We start from the raw sequence: 22,584 nt of genomic DNA on the forward strand, positions 1-22,584 counted from the left end.
AAAATATGATTAAGAAAACTGAGTGGGAAACAAGTGTACCCATACAAAAATGGAACCACACAACCTGCTATCCCCAGAATATCTACTACAAGTTAGGTAACCAAACTACAGAAGAGTTTTCCTGTCTACATACATAAACCTTTCATGGTCCTCCAGAAGAAGTCCTAAATTTTGTCATAAAACCCCAAATTTATGTCAGTGTAGGGGCTTTAATTATAAAAAGATAATTTAAGTCTTCACAGCTAAATACATTTTAAGGTAAAAGAGTATTTTTACAAAAGGTCAAAGACATATGTTGAAACAAAACCATTTTGCTCTCTTGGCAAACTGCCACTAGAGTTGCCCAATAGGCCAAATTGAATGGTGAAAGCATGGAAAAATTAGGCCTTACATGAAATGGCCAAGAAACTTAAATTGCTAACTAAGCATAGTTAAGAGATAGTGCCCTGGTCAAGTAGCTTAGTTGGTTAGAGTGTCATCCTGATAAATCAAGGTTGCAGGTTCGATCCCTAGTCAAGATACATACAAGCAACCAATAAATGCATAAATAAGTGAAATAACAAATCAATGTCTGTCTGTCTCCCTCCATACCTCTCTTTTTTAAAAAAATCAATAAAAATGTTTTTTAAAAAAGCTATTGTTGACGAATATTGGAAGGGAAGAAGGCCTGGAATATGTCTTGAAATATGCTGTAAGGTGATATCATCTTGACCTTAACCCAGTGGGCAGTACCACTCACAGGAGGCTAGGCACATTTACAGCTTGTACCTGGCATGATCTCAAGTTTAGCTCTGGATTTGTTAATTACATAAGTTCTCATTATAACTTTAGATTCCTAATTTTCAAGCCATGGTTTAAAAAAAAAAAAAAAAAGGTAGCATTTGATTTTAAAAAAAAAAAGGGAACAAGAGCCTTTATTGTAATGAAAATGCTATCTTGAGGTAATTTGCAAATATAACGTTTAAGAAGGTAATGAATGAAAAGGGTCTGCACTTAAGATACTCTTGGAATCTGATCTGCTCAGGGAATTAAGATGGAATTGTAAAATTTGACAAATATGTTTCAGTCTTACTTTCAAAACAAAAACAACGGAAGAATGGAAACAAAAGGTATAAGCTAGCAAAGAGCTTTCATTAAGAGAAAGTATAAATTTTAGAAGTCAGTCTGGACAAGAAGATAATGAGAATGTGAAGGCCATAAAAAATATAAAAAGGGAAAAGAGATGAGCCCAAACATAACTGCTATCAAAGAGTATACTAGAAATGGTTTCTAGATCAAAAAATGGTGAGGTCTTGAGAATCATGTAAGATCTCAGAGAGAGCAAAATATAATGAATTCCCTAGTATACGCCAGGATCCAGAAATATGATTGAAAAGTATAAACAGGATCATAAAAGAGTGACTGAGAAACAAAATACTGAACACACTATGTAAAAGTTGGAGAAGGTCAGAAAAGAACATTAAATAGCCAGCGATTCCTAGGAAAGCATACAAGTACTATATTAGCTGTGCCCCAAATGAAGATGACTAAGGAAAAGTACAGTAAAAACTAGACAATTATATTAAAGGAGAGCAACAGATTGAGTGCAGGTCTGAGTTAAATATTGGCTTAATAGAAGAAGATTGTGCCCAGAGTGTGACTGCTCAACTCAGAAAGGTGAAGGAGAACAAAACTTGTCTGAATGGGTGCTAATAATTTTAGCATACCCAAGCTCATTAATTTCACCTTTTTTGAGAGAACTTTACAGACAAAACCTTGAGGAATATGCTATAAAAATAATGTAATGGAACAGAAAACAAAGAAGGCATTTAGATGTTAGTCTCTTAGAAGGAAGCGACAGCTTGACAGGTAGGTTAATTTCTGAAAAACACAGCTGAGTAGAATGCATAGCAGAGATAAATTCTGTAAGTTAAGGAAAAACTGTGTCTCAAGGACACTGTAGCTTCTATTAAGGCAGTGGCTCTCAAATTTCAGGGTGCAATAGAATTGCCCAAAGCAAGGGTTGACGAACTATAGCCAAACTTGGCCTACCACCTGTTTCTGTAAATAAAATTTTATATGAAGAGAACCACTCCCATTTATTTAAGTGTTATCTATGGCTATTTTCGCACTAAAACAGCATATTTGAATAGCTGTTAAACTGAAAGTCTAAAATACTTAGTTTTCGCCCTTTACAGAGAAAATCTGACCTAAAGTTCTTATAAAAGCCGTGCTCTACCAGGCCAGTGTAGCTCAGTGAATTGAGCATCGTCCCATGCACTACGTGGTCACTGGTTCAATTCCCAGTCAGGGCACATGCCCGGGTTGTGAGCTTGATCCCCAGTAGGGGGAGTTGCAAGCTCAAACCCCAGTATTCAGGAGACAGCTGATCAATGATTCTTTGATCAATGATTCTTTCATCATTAATGTTTCTATCTCTTTTCCACTCCCATCCTATCTAAAAATCAATAAAAACATTAACAAACAAACAAACAAAAATAAACCATGCTCATGCTGCCGGTCTGAGGACTAAACCTCGACAACCACTGTATTAAAGAATCTGCTCAAGCCGAAACCGGTTTGGCTCAGTGGACAGAGCATCGGCCTGCGGACTGAAAGGTCCCAGGTTCGATTCCGGTCAAGGGCATGTACCTGGGTTGCGGGCACATCCCCCGTAGGAGATGTGCAGGAGGCAGCTGATCGATGTTTCTCTCTCATCGATGTTTCTAACTCTCTATCTCTCCCCCTTCCTCTCTGTAAAAAATCAATAAAATATATTTAAAAAAAAAAAAAGAATCTGCTCAAGATTGTTCTCCATCTAAAAGAAATTTTAGAGATAGAGAAACTATCCTTAAGATGCAATGGTCTAAATGAGTCCATAACAAGAGCCAATGACTTAAATCATTGGAGCACATAAAATGCATTCACAATAGATTATGGAGATTATAGACTAAAGTACTTGTCACTAGGAAAGTCCAGAATCAACTAGAACATACAAGATGAAGTTGAAGAAATAGTGAAGAGCCACAAAGGTTACTGAACAAAGAGTGATATGATCAGACTTGCATTTTTAAAAAGACCACTCTAGCAATGTTATAGATTTGAAAAGACCAGTCAAGATGAAAGCAAAACAAAAACAAAAACAAAAAAAACAACACAAAAAAAAACAGCAAAATGATGGTGGCTTAGTAAACTGTGATAGTGAAAATGAAGATAAGTGAATAGATTTAAGATTTAGAATTGAGCAACTGAATGAATATAAGGGGTAAAGGAAGGATAAACACAACCCTCAAGTTTCTGGTTTCAGCAATTGGATGGCATTTACTCAGATGAGATGAGGGATATAGGAGAATGAACAGATCTAAGTGAGATTATGTTTGGTTTTGAATTATTAAACCTGAGATGCAAGTGAGCCCTAATGGATGAGCTCTCAAAGGCAGCTGAATAGAAAACTGGCATCCAGCCCTGGCTGGGTAGCTCAGTTGGCTAGAGCTTCATCCTGATACACCAAGATTGTGGGTTCAATCCCTGGTCAGGGCACATACCAGAATCAACCAATGAATGCATAAATAAGTGGAACAACAAATCAATTTCTCTCAAATCAGGAAGAAATTAAATAAATAAATAAATAGAAAACTCTGGCATATAGCAAGGGTCTGGGCTGGATGTCTGGTGTCAAGAAACTGAACTTTTCTATAATTCAAGCTTTTCACAGAAAGCAGTAAATATAAAAGATCTATATGAAATGCTTGCGTATAGGATTTATTTAAAATCTTGGGCATTAGCTGAAAGCACAGCAAAAACCCCCCCACAAAATACTTAAAAATATGTTGGTTTTCTAGTTTTTAAAATTACCTGACATATTTTCTCCCAAATTTCATCACATCCAGCTTTTTCTTGAAAGCTAAGGGCCAAATCATAGTTTTCAGCTTCCGACCACACAATCAAAGTATCCTTGGAAGAAAAAAAGAAGTCTGAATTATTAACATACATTACCACAAACTACTTCCAAGTATAAAGCAAATTAAGAAAACAAAGAATTGAGAATAGTACTCATTTTTACTTTTTGCAACACTGGTATCAGTAATTAACTATGCCTTTTTATACTTCACTTGAAAACTCTTTTTCTTTAGAAATTCAACCAATATATGGAAAGCATGACAAAATGAGCATACAATCTAAATGTACTAAAACATACAGGGTGAACATTTTATCCTATGCTTGCACATTAAGTTACAATTTAGGCTCAAAGAAAAGTCTGAGCATTTAATAACTAGGGTATATTATGAGAATGGGATTGATAAACCTAGCTCCTCCTCCTCCTATTGTCAACATCAAGTGCTCTTTATCTGGGGCCCATGAAGTATTGGCTAAATGTGTAGTGAGTATTCATCTAGACAGTTTTTAAACATGCACCAGTGTTGTGGTTCAAGAAGCAAGGTCCTACCACCACTTTACACTTACTCACTTTTTTTAATAACAGTAAGTTTAATAAACAGTTTTTATTAAGACATAATCTCAGCAAGACACTACACTTAAAACAGAGACCATTTTATATCCCCTGTAATATAAAATAATGTGTGTTCTAAAATATGCATGGTATAATAAAAATATTTATAGGGTCTAGGTATCTTCTCAAACTTACTGACATGCACACAGTTTCACAGCAATCAACCATTTCAAAAAAAGGGTCCTCTAATTGAGAGAAGTCTATGAAATGTTGAAGGACACTAGGGAGAGTTACATTTAAATCCAACTGATAAGAAACTGGAAAGAGCCAATCAAAGGCTGGCTAAGCATCTATTAGGGTACTAAAAGTTCCTGTATTGAGGGGGAAACATGATTAGATTATATTTAAGGTACCTTAAAGGATATCTATTAACACTGTGCCAGTTTCTAATACTTTTCATTATCAAAGACACTTCTTACTATATATAAATGGATCCCATGTTTAAAAATTTGTCTGCTAAACTTGCATATTAACTCTGTTCAGTCAAGTATGTAACTGTCCATCATAAGACCAATATATTCTCTCACTGAACTAAAGTGATGTTAGCCAGAAGTATACACTTGATCAGGCTGTGCAGCATTACTAATACAGTGGACCCTCAGTTTTTTAACTTAATTGGTTCTGGAAGGCAGTTCAAGAAGCAATTTGTTTGAAAACTGAATCATTTTTCTCCATTAGAAATAATGTAAATTGAATTAATCTGCCAGACCCCCAAATGATTCCATCGTAACCTTTCTTATATACAGTACATATCTAAGCTCTATCGTTCTTACAACTTTCCTTTTCATTTTTCTCCTATTACTAACCTAAGATTCTTCAGATCCATGGTGACTTACTGTATATATTTAGTAATCAGCAACAAAAGCCAAAAAAAAAACCATAAAAATATTCATGGCACAATTTCTTGAGATGTTAACAACGCAAGATTTAGCACTAAACTCATACTCCCACATTCTCTTCTTTGATTCCTGAAAGACACATGACTGACTGTGTTGTTGGATCGAGAACCGAAATTTTGTTCGACAACCAAGATGTTTTTCCATGAACAACTTGGCTGAGAACCAAATTGCTCAAGGTGGGAGACGTTTAAGAACTGAGGTTTGACTGTAGTGGAAATCTATAATCTTATTCAGAATTTTTAAAAAGAGCTCAAATCCCCCTCTTTACTATCTTCAAGAACTTCTAGAGATCATGGATCTCAGGCAGGTAATCTGTTCCACATTGATGAGTAGCTGTTCAGGTTCAAAATAATTTACATGAACATTATAAGATCAACATGCCAGAAATTATCTCCCTGAGCCTTAGTTTCTTCAACTTTAAAATGAGTACTGATGCATACTGTTATGAAAAGTGGTGATAGCACCCACTGGAACAAATCTAAAACCATCACATTAGTATATAAGATAGATTTTTACAACTTGCCCTTCTGTTTTCCTTGAAGAGCCTAATTTTCATCAAATCACCTTGCCTGTTAATCAATAGGTTAATCATTAATAGACATGGATTTGCTCATTCATCCTCAAAATAGACTCAATCTTTCCTTTTTCTTAGGATATGCTTTTACATTTCAGCTAAAACCTCAAAACATGAATTTATGTATTTAAGTATAAAATATCAAAGCCAAATAGTCTAGTCTCCAACCATTCAAATCAAACCTAAAGTTTTCTTAAGAACACTAAATACAACAAAGACCATTAAACTACTAGAAAAATGTTTCATATTGTACCAATGTTTTGGGACAAATAAATCACCATTAAGTAAATTTAGGAGTTAGTATCAGCTTTCCTATGTATTCTCTGTGTGTTTTCAAGCAAGTCACAATCTTTAGGCATCAATTAATGTGCAAAATAAAGACAATACTGATTTCCTTCTAGCAGTATTTTAGTGTTGGTGATAAAGCAAAGCACTTTTATAATTTATAAAATGATACATGCATATATTTATAAAGTAACATATGTATGAACGTGTTGGCAATATTCTTTATTTTAAATTATTTTATCTCCGCACCTTCAGGGCAATGAGGAAACTGATACCGATTTCACTGGCTTTGTAGAGCAGTATGTGTGTGAGTTCTAAATAAATACCATTTGTCGATAGTGCTAGTAGTACTAAGTGAGGGAAAGATTTACTTTCTGGTATCTCTTACATATCAAAAAAATACAAGAAAGAATATACTCAAATTGAAAGTTGCCTTAAAAACTGTAACATCAGTATAAAGTCCTCTTCAGGCTATATAAGAAATCAGATTCTTGCCCTGGCCAGAATCTTAGTAGCTCAGTTAGTTAGAGCATCGTCCCAATATGCCAAGATTGGAGATTTGAACCCTGGTCAGGGCACATACAAGATCAACCAATGAATGCATAACTAAATGGAACAACAAATCAATGTTTCTTTTTCTTTTTCTCAAATCAATAAGTAAAAATTTAAAAATGAACAAATCAGATTCTTATCTACACTGAGTTGCTGTAGAGGGATACAAATATTTCTTCTGCACTAGCATCTACAACAATGAAGGACTTGTGTTAATGGCTGATGATTACATCAGTTGCCACTTTTTTTTTACACTTTAGGCAGAAACAATAAGACTGAGTTGTTTTACCTTTTGAGTATCAAAGCTCACCTGCTAGGCTACCTGGAACATAAACTTGGCTTAATACAAATCAAGGTTTTTTTAAAATTTAGAATGATTGTTTCATATGCTAAAAATTGATAGAAATTGTATTTTAGAATTAGACTGGCAAAGTATGTTGTAATCTGTTCTTAATTTTTCATTATAAGGAATCAGAGAGTAAATTTTCATTCAATCACCAACTGAGAGGATAATATGCAAAATAAAACACATCTTCAAATTTTTACCTGTTGTTTCTGGTATGCAGTGTTAGGATTTATTTTGGATTCTAAAAGTAGAGAGCCTAGGAAACAAAAAAGATATTCCATTATGTAATTGCAAAGCAGCAAAACGATATATTCTTTACATACACACATATTTTCTTTTCTGAACATCTGATGCACATACAATTTCAGCTAAGGAAATTTCTTATTACAGGAATTACCACACTTCTCCATCTTCAAATAATTTATCTCATTGTAAGCTAATTTGCACACTTCTGATGCCCCCACTCTCCCACCAGCAGTAGCATAAGACTCATGATATTTAGAAAATAACTACTGCTTTGTGACAAAAAGCAAATTTTAAAACTAAACTTTTCCCTCATCAACCAGTTCGTTTAACCCCCAATGCACTAATCTAATGTCAGGTTCTGGCCCAAAATGCTTAAGAAGCAGGTTTCTTTGCACCTGTCTCTCACCCAAAGCTTTCATTTCTTCTCATATAACACTTAACAGCTGCTTTACCCATCCCAAAGAGTAACTAGACAGTTGAGAAAAGGGCGCTTATCAAAAGTCTTCAACTAACTTTGTAAATATTCTTGTACTGTTTTAACTACCAGAACAAAAATTGTATTCTATTATTTCCCAAAGAAATCAGAGTATGTTAGGTATATTATGGATCAAACTTATTTTTTAAAAATGAATCATGGCATGTAATTACACTTACAACATGCTTTCCATGAGAAAATACATCCCCCAAAAAACCTATTTTGAAATATATCATGCCCTAAAAAAAAATATTCATCTCTAGAAATCTACATAAATAAGACAGTAGAGTGAACAAAACAACTGGATTACTTTGTAACATTTCAGAAGATGCAAGAGGTCTAGTGTCATAGAACTAAGGCAACTAAATAAGTAATGCTTCTTTAAAAGTGAAACTGCACAAAAGCTCAACCTAACCGAAATAAAAAAAAATGATCAAAATTAAAAACGTTTGCTCTGGCCGGTGCTGGTTGAGCATTGACCCATGAACCAGGAGGTCATGGTTTAATTCCTGGTAGGGCACGTGCCTGGCCGTGAGCTTGATCCCCAGTGGGGAACGTAGAGGAGGCAGCAGATCCTAGATCAGCCGTGGGCAAACTACGGCCCTCGGGCTGGATCCGGCCCGTTTGAAATGAATAAAACTAAAAAAAAAAAAAAGACCATACCCTTCTATGTAATGATGTTTACTTTGAATTTATATTAGTTCACACAAACACTCCATCCATGCTTTTGTTCCGGCCCTCCGGTCCAGTTTAAGAACCCATTGTGGCCCTCGAGTCAAAAAGTTTGCCCACCCCTGTCCTAGATTCTCTGTCATCACTGAAATTTCTCTCTTTCCCTCTCCCTTCCTCTCTGAAGTCAATAAAAATATTAAAAAAAAAAAAAAGACGTCATTGGCAGTGTTTGTAATGATAAAAAACTAGAAACAATCTCTATGCCAGATGTTCTCAAAGTGTGGGGATCTTAAGGGGTCTGGAAAATCAAAATTATATTCATACTAGAGACCCAGTGCATGAAATCGTGCACTTGGGGGGGGGGGGAATCCCCTCAGCCTGGGCCTGCGCCCTCTCGCAGTCTGGGAGCCCTCAGGGGATGTCCAACTGCCGCGGAGGCAGGAGAGGCTCCCACCACCACTGCTGCACTTGCCAGTCTTGAGTCCTGCTTCTGGCTGATCAGTGCTCCCCTTGTGGGATTGGGCCAAAACTGGCTCTCCGACATCCCCCGAGGGGTCCTGGATTGCGAGAGGGCACAGGCCAGGCTGTGGGACCCCACTGGTACATGATCAGGCCAGGGAGGGACCATAGAGGGCTTCAGGGTGTGTCCAGCCCATCTCGCTCAGTCCCGATTGGCTGGACCCCAGCAGCAAGCTAACCTACCCATCGGAGCATCTGCCCCCTGGTGGTCAGTGCACGTCATAGCGACTGGTCGACCGGTCAACTGTCTTCCCCCTGGTGGTCAGTGCTCATCATAGCGAGCAGTTGAGCAACCTTAGCATATCATTAGCATATTACGCTTTGGTTGGTCGGTTGTTCTGCCATTCAGTCTATTTGCATATTACCCTTTTATTATATAGGATTACGCTCTGATTGGTTGAACAGCCAACAGGTCAATCAGACACTTACTATATTAGGCTTTTATTATATAGGATTACTAAAAGGTGATTTGAATTTTCTATCCTTATTTTTCTTAGTGTCCGTACTGTGATATTGTAACAGGCTAAATGAAGAGGAGAATCATCCTTTTAAAAAAATTAAGCCAGGCACTAAAGAGGTTTGTAAAACTATAAAATAATGATACTCTTTTTCATTAAATTTCTTTTTAGAAAAGCTCTTGAAAGTCTTAGTTTTAATTTCTAATATAGTAAATATCAATAGATACAACCTACATAAACAAAAGCTTTTGGGGGGTCCTCAATTTTAAGTGTATAAAGGTATCCTGAGGAAAAAGTTTTGAGAAGTGCCACAAACAATGTACTGTGTGAATTAAACATATAGTGGAATATTATTCTACTTTTAGATGAGATAGATATCTGTATCCAGACACTAACAGATGCACCAAATATACTGACAAAAAGGACGTCTATACAACACTCAGGAAATGGGGGAACAACGGTAGTAGAGGGGAAATGCCACTCAGAACACCACCAAGACAATTATGGGTCAAAGCAGTCATACACTGACAGCAAGAAAAACTCACAATAAAACAAATAGTACACTTTGAGTATAGTTAAAAATGTTTCCTCCCTGCTTCCCAATACCTTGGTTCCTCCTATAAAATGCAATGTGAGAGCTTTTTTCCTTTCTTTTTGTATCCTGTTGCCAAGCCCCAATAAACCTCATCAAAACAAACACCTCCCAGGAGTGGGGTGAAGGGTAGTTGGTAGTGCAGACCAAATTATCATTCCAAAAAGTTTAAATTAGCCTGGATGCAGCCCACAGATAGCTTGTTTGATTCCTAGTCTAAAAAACAAATTCATATACGTATGTAAAAATTTTAAAATGAAAAGATTTTACATTATAATAAATCTAGATGTCTTGCTGGGTGCAGGAAAAGACCACAACTATCCAATCAAAGAACCAACACACCCTGGCCGTGTGGCTCAGTTGGCTGGAGCATTGTCCTATATACCAAAATGTTTCAGGTTCATATGGTAGGCAACTGATAGATGTTTCTCTCTCCCTTCCTCTCTCTCTCTAAAATCAATAAAAACATATCCTTGGCCCTGACCGGTTTGGCTCAGTGGATAGAGCGTCGGCCTGCGGACTCAAGGGTCCCGGGGTTCGATTCCAGTCAAGGGCATGTACCTTGGTTGCAGGCACATACCCAGTGGGGAGTGTGCAGGAGGCAGCTGATCGATGTTTCTCTCTCATTGATGTTTCTAACTCCCTCTCCCTCTCCGAAAAAAAAAAAAAATATATATATATATAACAAAAACATATTCTTGGGTGAGGATTTTTTAAAAAATTCAATACACCAAGACTTATGGTTGGAAAAAATAATACCTCATAGGGATGTTGTAATAACTGAACATTTATATTAAAATGCCTATCCTAGTATCTAGTACATAATTAGCACTCTTGTTTTTTTAGGGCATGAACAGAGTATCATCTCACTGGCATCACTGTACTGATGAATATAGTAGAAAAATTAGTATTGAAAATGATGATCCAGAAACACATTACAAATGAAAGGTTAACTAACAGGCTCGTTACACTGCTTAAAAAAAAATTCAAGCATATATTTAAGAAACATTACATGAAAATTGTTGCATTTTAATCTCTGGTATACAGTTTTATTGAGCTAGAAAATTCATTTATTTAGAAGTTATTTCCTTCTATTAGAGAACTGAGATATTACAGTCTCTATAACGTCTGTGGTTCTATTTTTAATATCAACCAATAACCAATCAGATTCAGGCAGTATGGGATTATCTTAGGTCTCGTCCTTACTTTTGATTTGGATAAACACTTAAGGATTTCAGAATGAACAGCTCCAGCTTTGTCACTCCTGAGTAAGCAGTTAAACCTCTAGGCCAGTGGTTCTCAACCTTCCTAATGCCGCGACCCTTTAATACAGTTCCTCATGTTGTGGAACCCCCAATTTCATTGTTACAAATTGAACATAATTAAAGCATAGTGATTAATCACAAAAACAATATGTAATTATATATGTGTTTTCCGATGGTCTTAGGCGACCCCTGTGAAAGGGTCGTTTGACCCCCAAAGGGATCGCAACCCACAGGTTGAGAACCGCTGCTCTAGGCTTTTCCAGTATATAGTTCTTATCAATGCTCAAAGCTAAGGGCAGGGAGGGGCTCAGGTACAATGCTTCATTGGTAAGAAAAAACACCACCAAAAACGAGTTAATGGAAGTCCAAATCTCATCTGGATAGGAGACTAGTGAATGCTTTATACCTATAGCAGGTCTGTGTTCTAAGTCCCCTCTCTTCCTGATTTTGTGGTCCACCAAATTACAGATGATATATAAAAACTGAAATGGTTTAGGAAAAAAAATTGGTAGCATAGGCCACACCTATGTCAAGTCTTCACTAGCCCCATCAACTATATCCAATGTAGTTAATGCCCCTCAACTTTGTTATCACTTGCAACAGATGATAAATAAGGGTTTGGTTATCCTAAGCCTATTAATTTTCTACAACATAGGTCTACACAAGAAAAAAGTATTTAAATCAACTTTTCAAATGAACTATTTCTTTGTACTGATACTAAGCTCTTCTTGGTAGCTAAATCTGAAATGCTTCCTGTATGCAAGATTTTAAGAATAGCAATGAAAAATGCTGATGCCACCTGGCCGGCGTTCCCAGTGGTTAGAGCATCAGCCTGTGCACTGGAGGGTCTCAGGTTCGATTCAGTTGCAAGTCTGATCCCTGCCCTCCCCAACTCCAGGCACATGTGGGAGGCAACCAATTGATGTGTCTGTCACTTAACATACTTCTCTCTTCCTTCCCCCTTCCTTCCACTCTCTCTGAATACCATTGGAAAAATATCCTCACTACTCTGGTGAGAATTAAAAAACAAAAACAAAAAACTGATGCTTTCTTTGTTCATTTCTCTCACCACAGCAGCCAAAACAAGACAGACTTTCCCACCCCAAAGTGTTCTGACCTCCTTTTCTAATTATAGTAGGAGTAGAGGCAACCAAGTTCTACCAGAGGCAGGACAGAACTCCAATTTTTACCATTAGTTAGCAGTGCTACCTTGACCAAAACATTTCCCCATGTCTCATTTTCTTCATGCCTCATTGAGAATTTAAATCAACTTTTTATTAATTTACAGTGAGAATTTAACCTTTTAAACTCTGAAAGTCAAGTCAGATAATAGATAAAACTATTCTGAAATGTAAAAAATACTTTATGAAATGAGGTAAACTATCTTATTAAAGAAAAATACATGTTCCTACTATCACTTGCCAATAGGAACCTATTGAATAAGGATGCGATGCAGAAAATGGGCTCAGTGGCTTGTTGGGACATCTATCCTTTCCAAGGTAAAACGGGCTGCTACAGATTAGCCAAGCCACTCAGCTTCATGGGGAAAGAGCATACTTACCCAGACAGATGTGCCCTGTAATTGGGAGGCCAGAGTATTTCCATTCAGAAATTGCATTCCTGATTTTCAGATGAGTGTCTAAGCTACTCTAACAAGATAAATGACTCATTGTATAGAAAATGGTAAATACTTTCTATTTTATTCATCACAATAAAAAGAAACTTCTCAATGATCTTAAATGGAGAATGAGGAAAGCACACAATAACCGATAACCCCAACTAGCAGTCAATACAAAAACTCCCATGTGTGGCTTGAAGATAGATAAACTATAATTTTAAAATCTTCAGGCTAAATTTTTTTTTCATTTTCTTTGAGATAAGTCTGAATCTAAGCATAAAGCAGCAAATGCAAGTAGACAATATGGGAATTTAAGACTGAACAATTAATGATAATAATATAATTGATACTAGTTTTAAGTCATAGACTAGATATCTCAATCAAACTCAGTTTGAACACTGACCTTGCTTCTTAACTAAGTTGTTAAGAAACCTCTCTAAACCTCAGTTTTCCTATCTGTAAAATACAGCTAATAATAGGTCCTATACCAGAGGATACCAATAGAGTCTTTGGCACATAGTAGGCACTCAAAAAAAATTGGTTATTCCTATTTGCAATTTTCCTGTTAGAAAAAAAAACCCGATTACTCATCAAATTAAAGATTATTTACAACAATATTTCACAAATATTTACAATTTTCTAAACCCACTCTTTGGATTTAGTTTTCTTTACAATGTAAATTTAACAAGTGTACATCAGTTAATTTTTCTCTAATAGGGAAAGAGATGAAATAAGTCCATTGTTTCAGCCATTCAACCAGCCTTATTGCTAGATCCCAAACCTTCCAAAGGGAGGGAAGGAGGTTTTGGGCTATTTCTAGAGTAGTGAAAATAAAAATGAGGGGGAAGGGAGGGATTCCCGTATTATTATGTTAAAAGAGTATGATTCCCCATACATAGAAGACATTTATGACTTTGAGATTTAATGCTTAAAAACAGTTTTTAAGAAAAGACTTTGAGTTCAACTAAATACATGATGTGAAATAGGATTTTGTCTCACATTTTAAGATTTCAGAATCTTAATGGCAAATCTACTGATGCTTTCATTTCAAAAGTTAACTGAACCTACAAACAAAGCCCATGCCTTCCAATTTACTATGTAAAAAATTTTCCAAGCATCCCAAAATGTAGAGGTTAATAGTCATACACTAACACTTGACATTCAAACTTATATTTTAATAGTCCTCAGAAAAAAATATACCCGATGCATTCAAAACCCTTTAAAATGTCACCAAAAGGAAATAATTTTTCTCCAGTTTTAAGTTATTTTTGGTAGCCATATTAAGCTAGCTAACCTGTTGGCAATATACTCCAAATTACCATTCTTCCATTCAAATTGAAAATCAATGTTCCTAGAATCTTCAATTACACAAGGGTGAGTCTTTGTTTTTTATGTAAGTGGAATTCTGGGTAGAGAGTCCAATTAAAAGTCTTGCACCTGAAACTTGTATAATTTTGTTAATAGTGTCACCCCAGCAAATTCAATAAAAAGGAAAAAAATTTAAAAAGCAATTTGAAAATAGTTTTACCTGACATGAACATTGTCTTTAAGTGAAATTCACCGTAGGCCACAGAGGGAATTGGCAATCACAAAAGAAAGTCTTTAAAAAGGTGAAACCTTTATTTTATTTTTTTTAACAACTTGGTCTTTGAACCTTGAGGGCTGTTTCCAAATATTTGAAGCATAGGGCAGATTCGAACGGTTTTAAAGATTACCTGCCAACTTTCCCCCACCTGTTAACTGAACCAAATAACGAATATACCTTTAAGCAATCAAAACAGCTGGCATCGAATGATTCCAAACTTGCAAGACCTTTACACAGTGAAACCACACACGAAATTCCGCACTGCTAATGAAAAGGAAAACTAACAGTGCGGAATCCGACTCTACTTTCTCACAGCAAAGAAGCATTTTTCCTCTACGGTGTGTAGAGGTGCCTGAACCGTGGAACCAGTGTAGCCAACCTGCAACAGGATCAGAAAGATGTAGAAGTGCTTTAAAAGGAAAAAAAAAAAAAGCAGAGCGAAGTGTTCTCCAAAGAGGGAAACGGCGGAGAACTCCCCAGCTCCGAACGGAGTTGCGGGCCGGCTTCGCAGACCGGTGAGCTGCGGCGGCAGGTCGGATGGATCGGGGCCTTTCTCAAGGTCACTGTCGCGCACAAGAACCGCACGGCCCGACTCCCGGTCCGGCTCCGACCTCCCCTCACTCCTCGGGGGCGCGGCACAGCCCGAACCCGCCGGGCCCCGCTCGTACCCGCAGGTGCCGCCGGGCGCCGGGAGCAAGAACGCTTCCAGCGCTCGCCGAGCAGCGCCGGGGCCGGGGGACCGGCGGCCCGCCCTCTCCCGAGGCGGCGGGCGCCCCCTCCGTCCTCGTAGGAAGTGGCCACCAGCTCAAAAGGGACCCGGGAGGCGGGTCCCGCCGCGCAGGGGGGTCACTCACCGTCGCTCTCCGCCCTGACGAGCAGGGACATGCCCTTCAGCCGCTCCACGTAGCCGGACGACACGTGCCCGGTGCCCCGGTCGTCCCACTGCCGGTCCTCGTTGAGCGTGTAAACCTTCACCCGCCGCCTGGTGTCGGTCATCGTGCCGCCCAGGGGCCGGGGCAGAGGCCCCGCCGGAGTCGCCCAGGAAGAGGGGCCGGGGAGGCGGCAGCCGAGGCGGAAAGACGCCCGTAAGCGGAGGGCTCCCCGGCTTCACTGCCGCCACAGGCCGCTGCGGGGCCGCGCAGCCGCCCGCATGGCCCGCTCCCGGGCAGAGCTGTGGGCCCCCGCCTTTCCTCGCCTCCGGGACCTCGGCGCTATTGTCCAGCCCCGGCCAGCCCGGCCGTCCCGAGGGGGGCGCGCAGCGCTTCGCAGCCTCCCGCCCGGCCGCGGAGCCAACTCGGGGCGCCGGTCACTGTCCTGCTCCCGCTTCCACCATGTCGTCCGCGAAGCCGCTTCCCGCGCCGCCGCCGCCGCCTCCTCAGGCGGCCGCCGCCATGTTTTCCTTCCTTATACCTGGCCCTGCCACCGCAGCCGGCGGCTCCGCTCCGCTCTCCTGCTTCGAGTGTCCCACGCCGACAGGCGCCTGCCCCTGCCGCAGCTGCTCCCCCTGCGCGGGAGACGCCGAGAGCCCCCAGGAGCCGAGCGCCCCAGGCTATTGGAAACCTCTTTCCTCCGCCGCTGCCACCGCCTCTTCCGTCTTCCTCACAGAGCCAAAGCCGCCGCCATCTTGGTTCGCCCCTCAATAGCGGCGCGCGGGGCCACCCAGGCAGCAGCTGCAGGGGCGGCCCGCTGACCCCACCATTTAAAGAGACAGGAGCGAGGCCGGGAGCCTCGCTGCCTCGAAGGCCTCGGACGGAGGCGGGAGGCGGGCGCCGAGGGGCGGAGGCGGCGGGAGCACAGGGTGCGGAGGTGGGGGAACGCTGGTCGCGCCGGTGACGGCCGGGCTCCCTCGCGCTCCCTGCACGCACCGTCGTGCGAGCGCGGGGCGGCGTGTGCGTGCGTGCGTGCGTGCGTCGATCCGTCTGCGTGCGTCGCGCCCTGTGTTCGTCATCAGCCCGGCTCGGGGATTCGGTGGGGTGGTGGACCCGCCTCCTGCCGGGCGGTGGCGCTCGTGTTCTGGGCCCTCAGCGAGCTCGGTTGTCGGGGACTCGGCGGCTCGCGGTACAGCCCGCGGTACTCGGCCTGGGGCCGCAGCGGCGCGCCCGCTTCTACGACTGTCTTTTCCCGGCCGCCTCTGGGGCTGGGCTGGGCTGGGGACCCGGAGCCTCTCGAACTCGAGGCGGTTGGGGACCTCCTGGGAAAGGCCACAGGTTTGGGCAGAGAGGACAGCCGATGGCTTTGGGAGCTGTGTGGGGCACTCGCTGGTGTTGCGAGTGTAGAAACTGGGGACATTTTCTTGGCCTGGGACCAAGTCCAGAAAGTGACTAGTCTTGCCCTGGCCGGTGTGTTCAATGGTTACAGCGCGTGGGCCCACGGACGGAAGGGTCGCGTGTTCGGTTCCGGTCGAGGGCACGTACCTGGGTGCAGGGGAGCCAGTCAATGGACGTGTCTCACATCCATGTCTGTCTGTCTGTCTGTCTCTCTCCTCTAGTCCCTCCCTCCCCCTTCTACTCAAAAAATCACTGGGAAGGATATCCTGGGTGAGGATTAAAAACCAGAAAGTGACTAGTGTGAAACCTCACCTTGCAATTCAGCTGCTGCCTCCATTTCATTATCCTTTGTCAGCACAATGATTTCCTAGCCGTCCATGTTGCAAAAAGAACTTGAGGGACTAACAAGAATAAAACATGATACTGAGGAGTCAGGATAAGTAATTCTCAAAGTTACAGGTTAAGCACGGTTAATCTTCATAAGAAATAACATTCTGATTATTCCTTTCCTGCAAGTAATAGGCACCATGAGAGGGGCTTTTCCCGTTTCCCAGGCTGTCTAGATCACGGGTGTCCACTAGAAATAAGATGCGAGCCGTATATGTCATTTTATATTTATAGTAGCCACTTTGTAAAAGGATAAAGAAACTGCTGTCATTTATTTTAACAATTTTCTTGAGTGCAAGCTCTTAAAAATATTAATAAATAAATAATGAGACATTTTACATTCTTTTTTTTTGTACTAAGTTTAAAATGCAATGTGTTTATTACCCTTAGTGTAAGTTTCTATTTGGATGCTAACTTTTCATTGGAAATACCTGATCTGTATTTAGATTTAATTAAATTTGCCATCAAAAAATATTCACATGCTCGTTATTTCAAACATACTTAAAATGTTTCCAAAACGGAATCAACTACAGTACCAATTTTTTAATTTAAAATTTAATTAAAACTAAGTGTAGTTTAGAATTCAGTTCCTCTGGCCGCATTTCAAGTGCTCAGTAGCCACACGTGGCTATGTCTACCCTCAGGGCAGGTTCAGGTGGTGAACACTAACAGGAATTTCACATCAAACTTGCAACTTTGAGTTCTAACCATCTCTTCAGAAGGAGGCCTGAGCTCTTCCTCCCCCAGCGTGTCAACTACAAAGAAGTGTTTGAGAAGGCAGCTTGAGAGTTCCATCATTTACAAACAACATGAAAATTAGAGATCCTGAAGAGATTGAAGAGGAAGAGCAGGTGGCTGCTGAAAAGGCTGTGACCGAGGAGGAGCTTCAGGGTGAATGGACCGCTCCCGCTCCTGCGGTTGGCTGCTGTGCAGCCTGAGGGTGCAGGCAGGTCTGAGGGCGCAGAGCGCTCAGCCTGCCAGGAAGACTGGTCTGCAGCCCTCACTGCTCACCAGAGTGGTCCTGAGCTGTTCTTCCGCAAACTCAGAATGGAAAGAAGGTGGATGGGAAATAAAGTTTATTTAAAAAAATCCTGGAAAATTATAAAAAACAAAGTAATTGTTTTTTGTTATAAAAAGTAAAATGCAATCATTTCAAGCATCAAGACATGGCAATAATTTTGTCCACTTTGACACAGAAAGGTATCATTAAATGTACTCACGTTATTGCTTATTTGATCCCCAAACCAAACCTGAAATAATTTGTGGAAAAATCATGTTTTCTTATAATGTACTTTTAAAGTGAATTGAATATCAGGGATTATTTGTTGAATAAAAAAATATTTAAAATTATATGTATTATAAGAAATATTAATTATGAAAGTACTTGTATGCATGTATAGGAGCATACCCCGTGGACACAGACAGTAAGGGGGTGAGGGCATGTGCTGGGGGGTGGGAACCGCCGGGGAGAGGTCAATGGGGGAAAAGGAAGACATATGTAATACTCAATAAAGAATTTAAATTAAAAAAAAAATACTATGTTTAAATGAACTGTTTAATATGATCTTAAAAACAGTTGAGCTGTATTAGTCAGGGTCCTATTAGAGAAACAACCAGTAGGATATATTTGTACAGAGAAAGATTTCGAGGAATTGCTTATATAATAGTAGGGTTTGGCTAAGCAAATCTGAAATACATAGGGCAGGTCAGCAGCAGGCTGAGAACTTGGGCAGGAGCTGACACTGCTAAAAACAGAAGTTTAAGCAAAAATTTCAAGGACACATATGTAAAACACGGAGAGACATATAAAAGTCTAATATTATAAAATATCTATACAGTCCCTGTGAGGTTGGTTTAATAGATCTGATCTATATTTCCCAAATGAAATGTGTCAGAAGTTTGAGATCTAGACTGTGCTCAAAAATTTATTTCAAACAGTCATGGTATCTACTTAAGGAACGAGTTCTATAAAACCTAAGGAGCATATCAGAAGAAAGTTTCTTAAAATACAAAACTAAATCCCATGTATGTCATTCTTGAAAATGTTCTACATCCTACATTCTAAGAAATGGCTCTTGTAAATGGGATGAAAAGATGTTTTGGTCAGTGAGAATAGTTATGCATGTATTTAACCACCTGTATTACACCAACCAGATGCTGATTATGGGTATAATTATCTAATTGCTTTCCTCGAGCTGCAGTAACAAATTACCAAACTGCATGGCTTAGAGCAACAGAAATCCACTTCTTACAGTTGCGGAGGCCAGAAGTCGGAAATTGAGGTGTCAGCTGAGTTGCACTCCCTCTAGAGGCTCCAGGGGAGGAATCTGTTCCTGGCCTTTTCTAGCTAGTGGATGCAGGTGTTCTTGGCTTGTGGCTGCATCACTCCAGTCTCTGCTGACATGGTCACATTGCTTCCTCCTCGTCTGTGTCTTCTGTGTGTCTCTCAAACCTGCCTCTGCCTTTCTTTTATAAGAACAATTGTGATGGCTTTTAAGGCTCATTCAAATAATCCAGAACAGCCTCCCCATCTCAAAATCACTAACTTAAAGGCCTCCCCCCTTCCCCCCAATAAGATAACATTCCGAGGTTCCAGGAAGTAGGACATGGGTCTGTGTTTTTAAGGGCCACCACTGACCTTACTACAGGTGATATGATGCAAAATAAAATTAAGTATAGCTACTCTTAGGATAATATCTTAAGATGATTAAGAGTCTTTAGGAAACCAATTTGATTATTAGCATTGTTTTCTGTCTAGTTAGGTTGAAAGTCTTAAGCAGTCTTTTTCTAGGTCCTTGCTGGGTAGCTCAGTTGGTTAGAGTGTTGTCCCAATATACCAAGGTTGTGGGTTGATCCCCAGTCAGGGTGCATTCAAGAAGCAACTAATGAAAGCATAAATAAGTGGAACAACAAATCCATCTCTCTCTCTCCCTCCCTCCCTCCCTCCCTCCCTTCCTTCCTCTTCTCTCTCTAAAATCAATAAATAGAATTTTAAAAAGTCTTTATATTAATAGTCATAAAGGATTTTAAGTATCTCAAAGAAAAGGAACTAAATTAGAGCAGCCTAATATTTACATTACTAATGCAATTGAATCAGTTTACTTACATTTATTACCAGCAGTGTTTTGATCATATTGAAGCCATTAGTCTCAGTGTACAACCCTATTCCAGTCCCTTAAAGGAACAGAATGTCTGGAAACAAAAAGCAAGGTTTCAATATAACTATAGATTTTTTTCAAGTTCAAAACAATTGTTTATATAAAATATGCAGGTGAGAACATCATGCAACCAAGACAAGTACTAGTAATGCTGAATTCTGAGAAAATATCACAATCAAACTACATTTAATGCCAACGAAGGAAGAGAAAGTTCGATATAAAATACTTGACTGTAAGGATATCTTTATGACTCTTTATAATGAAAAAGGAAAATTATTCTTTTTTTTGGAAAAAGAATATTGAGTTCTAAACATTAGCAAATCATAAGGTCAAATAGAATATTGACTTACCAGAAATTGAATGTTAAACATTAATTAACTGCTAATATTACATAGAATCCGGTTTATAAACACCATTTTATAAATTACTTGTTAAGTACTGCCAACATGTCATTTCGTAGTGTAAATTACATGTCATAGTAATACGAAATTACTAATCCACTGGTAGCCCTAAATGAAAAGCCCAATAAATACATAGTGAACAAATGTGTTCAGAAGTTGCCATTCTTTTTAGTAGCCTACGAATGATAAAAACTTATGTTCTGCAACTATTTGAATACTCAAAAATGTTGATATTTAATTTAAAATTTTACAGTTAATTTACTTAAGAAAAAAACTCCCTGGAAAGATTCTTTGGAAATATTGTAACTTCTGAAGAGGAATTTAATTTATATGTAAGATTCTTTCTAAGGTTTACACACTTCACATTCTCTGGGGATATGATCCTTCAAAGGCTAAAGGGGTTTTCACAATTTCATATCCTGTAAGTCTTCCATGAAAACATGACTGGAACTTTATTTGTTACAGTTTTCAACAATTAGCCTAACAATATCTAAGAAGCACTCTTTTTAAAAAAAAATTTTTTTTTTATTGATTTCAGAGAGGAAAGGAGAGGGAGAGAGAGAGATAGAAACATCAGTGATGAGAGAGAATCATTGATTGGTTGCCTCCTGCACGCCCCCTACTGGGGATCGAGCCCGAAACCCAGGCATGTGCCCTTGACCGAAATTGAACCTAGGACTCTTCAGTCCGCAGGCCAACGCTCTATCCACTGAACCAAACCAGCTAGGACTAGGAAGCACTCTTAATAAAAATATGATCAGACAAGAAAAAGCTAAAGGAACTCAGCACCTCCAAACCAGTATTACAAGAAATGTTAAAAGGCCTTCTTTAAGAAGATGAAGAAGGGAAAAAAATATGACTAAAATGGCATTAACTACATCAGTATTAATAACTACTTTACATGTAAATGGATGAAATGCTCCAATCAAGACATAGAGTGGCTAAATGGATAAGAACACAAGACCCATGCCTATGCCGCCTACATGAGACCCACTTCAGATCAAGACACACAGACTGAAAGTAAAGGGATAGAAACAGACATTTTGTGCAAATGGAAATAAAAAAAGGCTGGGGTAGCAATACTTCTGTCAGACAAACTTGACTTTAAAACAAGGGTTATAACAAGAGAGAAAGAAGGATTCATTGATTTCACTTCTGGGTGTTTTTTCATAAGAAACTCAAAACATGAATTCGAAAAGACATATGCATCTCTATGTTTGTTGCAGCATTATTTACAATAGTTGAGATATGGAAGCAACCTAAGTATCTATTGATAGACGAATGGATGAAGAAGTGGTGCATATATACAATGGACTATTACTCAGACATAAAAAAGAATAAAATCCTGCCATTTGCAAAAGCATGGATGGACAAATGAAATAAGTCAGACACAGAAAAACAAATACCATGGGATTTCACTTATATGTGGAATCTAAAAACAAACAAACAACAACAACAAAAAACACAACCAAACAAACACCAAGAAACAATTGACATGATCAGGGCTGCTCTAGGTCAGATTATAAAGTGTCCAAGTTATTCTTTATACTTTTTCATTCTCCCACCTTCCCTCAGTGCCCCTTAAACCATGACTGCTATAGCCTCCTTTTACAACCAGGTACCAAAAAGAGTGATTACATGTGCACTATGTCTTCTGTACAAAAATAAATAAAGCTGCATGGAATTTGGGCATGTTACCTCTGAAATGCGAGCAATGATTACTCTCAGGAGAACGGGATATCCATTCAGAATACATTCAGGACCGTCCTGTATTTTGGATCGCCAGTGACTCAAAT

At 39.5% G+C, this 22,584-nt stretch overlaps 2 protein-coding genes across 9 annotated transcripts in view; both read right to left on the minus strand.

Moving 5' to 3' along the window:
- PPP4R3A (protein phosphatase 4 regulatory subunit 3A) overlaps positions 1 to 16,425 on the minus strand; it is a 43,329-nt gene extending 26,904 nt beyond the window's left edge. For 2 of the 8 annotated variants that reach the window (XR_001345470.2, XM_014445540.2), the window contains exons 1-3: positions 15,430 to 16,424; positions 7,346 to 7,401; positions 3,835 to 3,933 (exon numbers count right to left, since the gene is read on the minus strand). Coding sequence is in view for 4 of the 8 variants with exons in the window: in XM_014445540.2 (XP_014301026.1) it covers positions 3,835 to 3,933; positions 7,346 to 7,401; positions 15,430 to 15,571 (297 nt within the window). In the remaining 4 variants the exon portion in view is untranslated. Of the gene's footprint in view, positions 1 to 3,834; positions 3,934 to 7,345; positions 7,402 to 14,752; positions 14,887 to 15,429 lie in introns of those variants that run through there. The other 6 variants (XR_002826352.1, XM_006103087.3, XM_023744419.1 and 3 more) reach the window with 4 other exon arrangements.
- A 97-nt stretch (positions 16,426 to 16,522) lies between these two features.
- Positions 16,523 to 22,584, minus strand: part of CATSPERB (cation channel sperm associated auxiliary subunit beta) — a 103,488-nt gene continuing 97,426 nt past the window's right edge. Inside the window, exon 27 of the mRNA XM_014445536.2 lies at positions 16,523 to 16,722. Coding sequence (XP_014301022.2) covers positions 16,523 to 16,722 — 200 coding nt within the window. The remainder of the gene's footprint in view (positions 16,723 to 22,584) is intronic.

This window comes from Myotis lucifugus, unplaced genomic scaffold, assembly GCF_000147115.1.
Source record: "Myotis lucifugus unplaced genomic scaffold, Myoluc2.0 scaffold_463, whole genome shotgun sequence".
In the NCBI taxonomy this organism is placed as follows: domain Eukaryota; kingdom Metazoa; phylum Chordata; class Mammalia; order Chiroptera; family Vespertilionidae; genus Myotis; species Myotis lucifugus.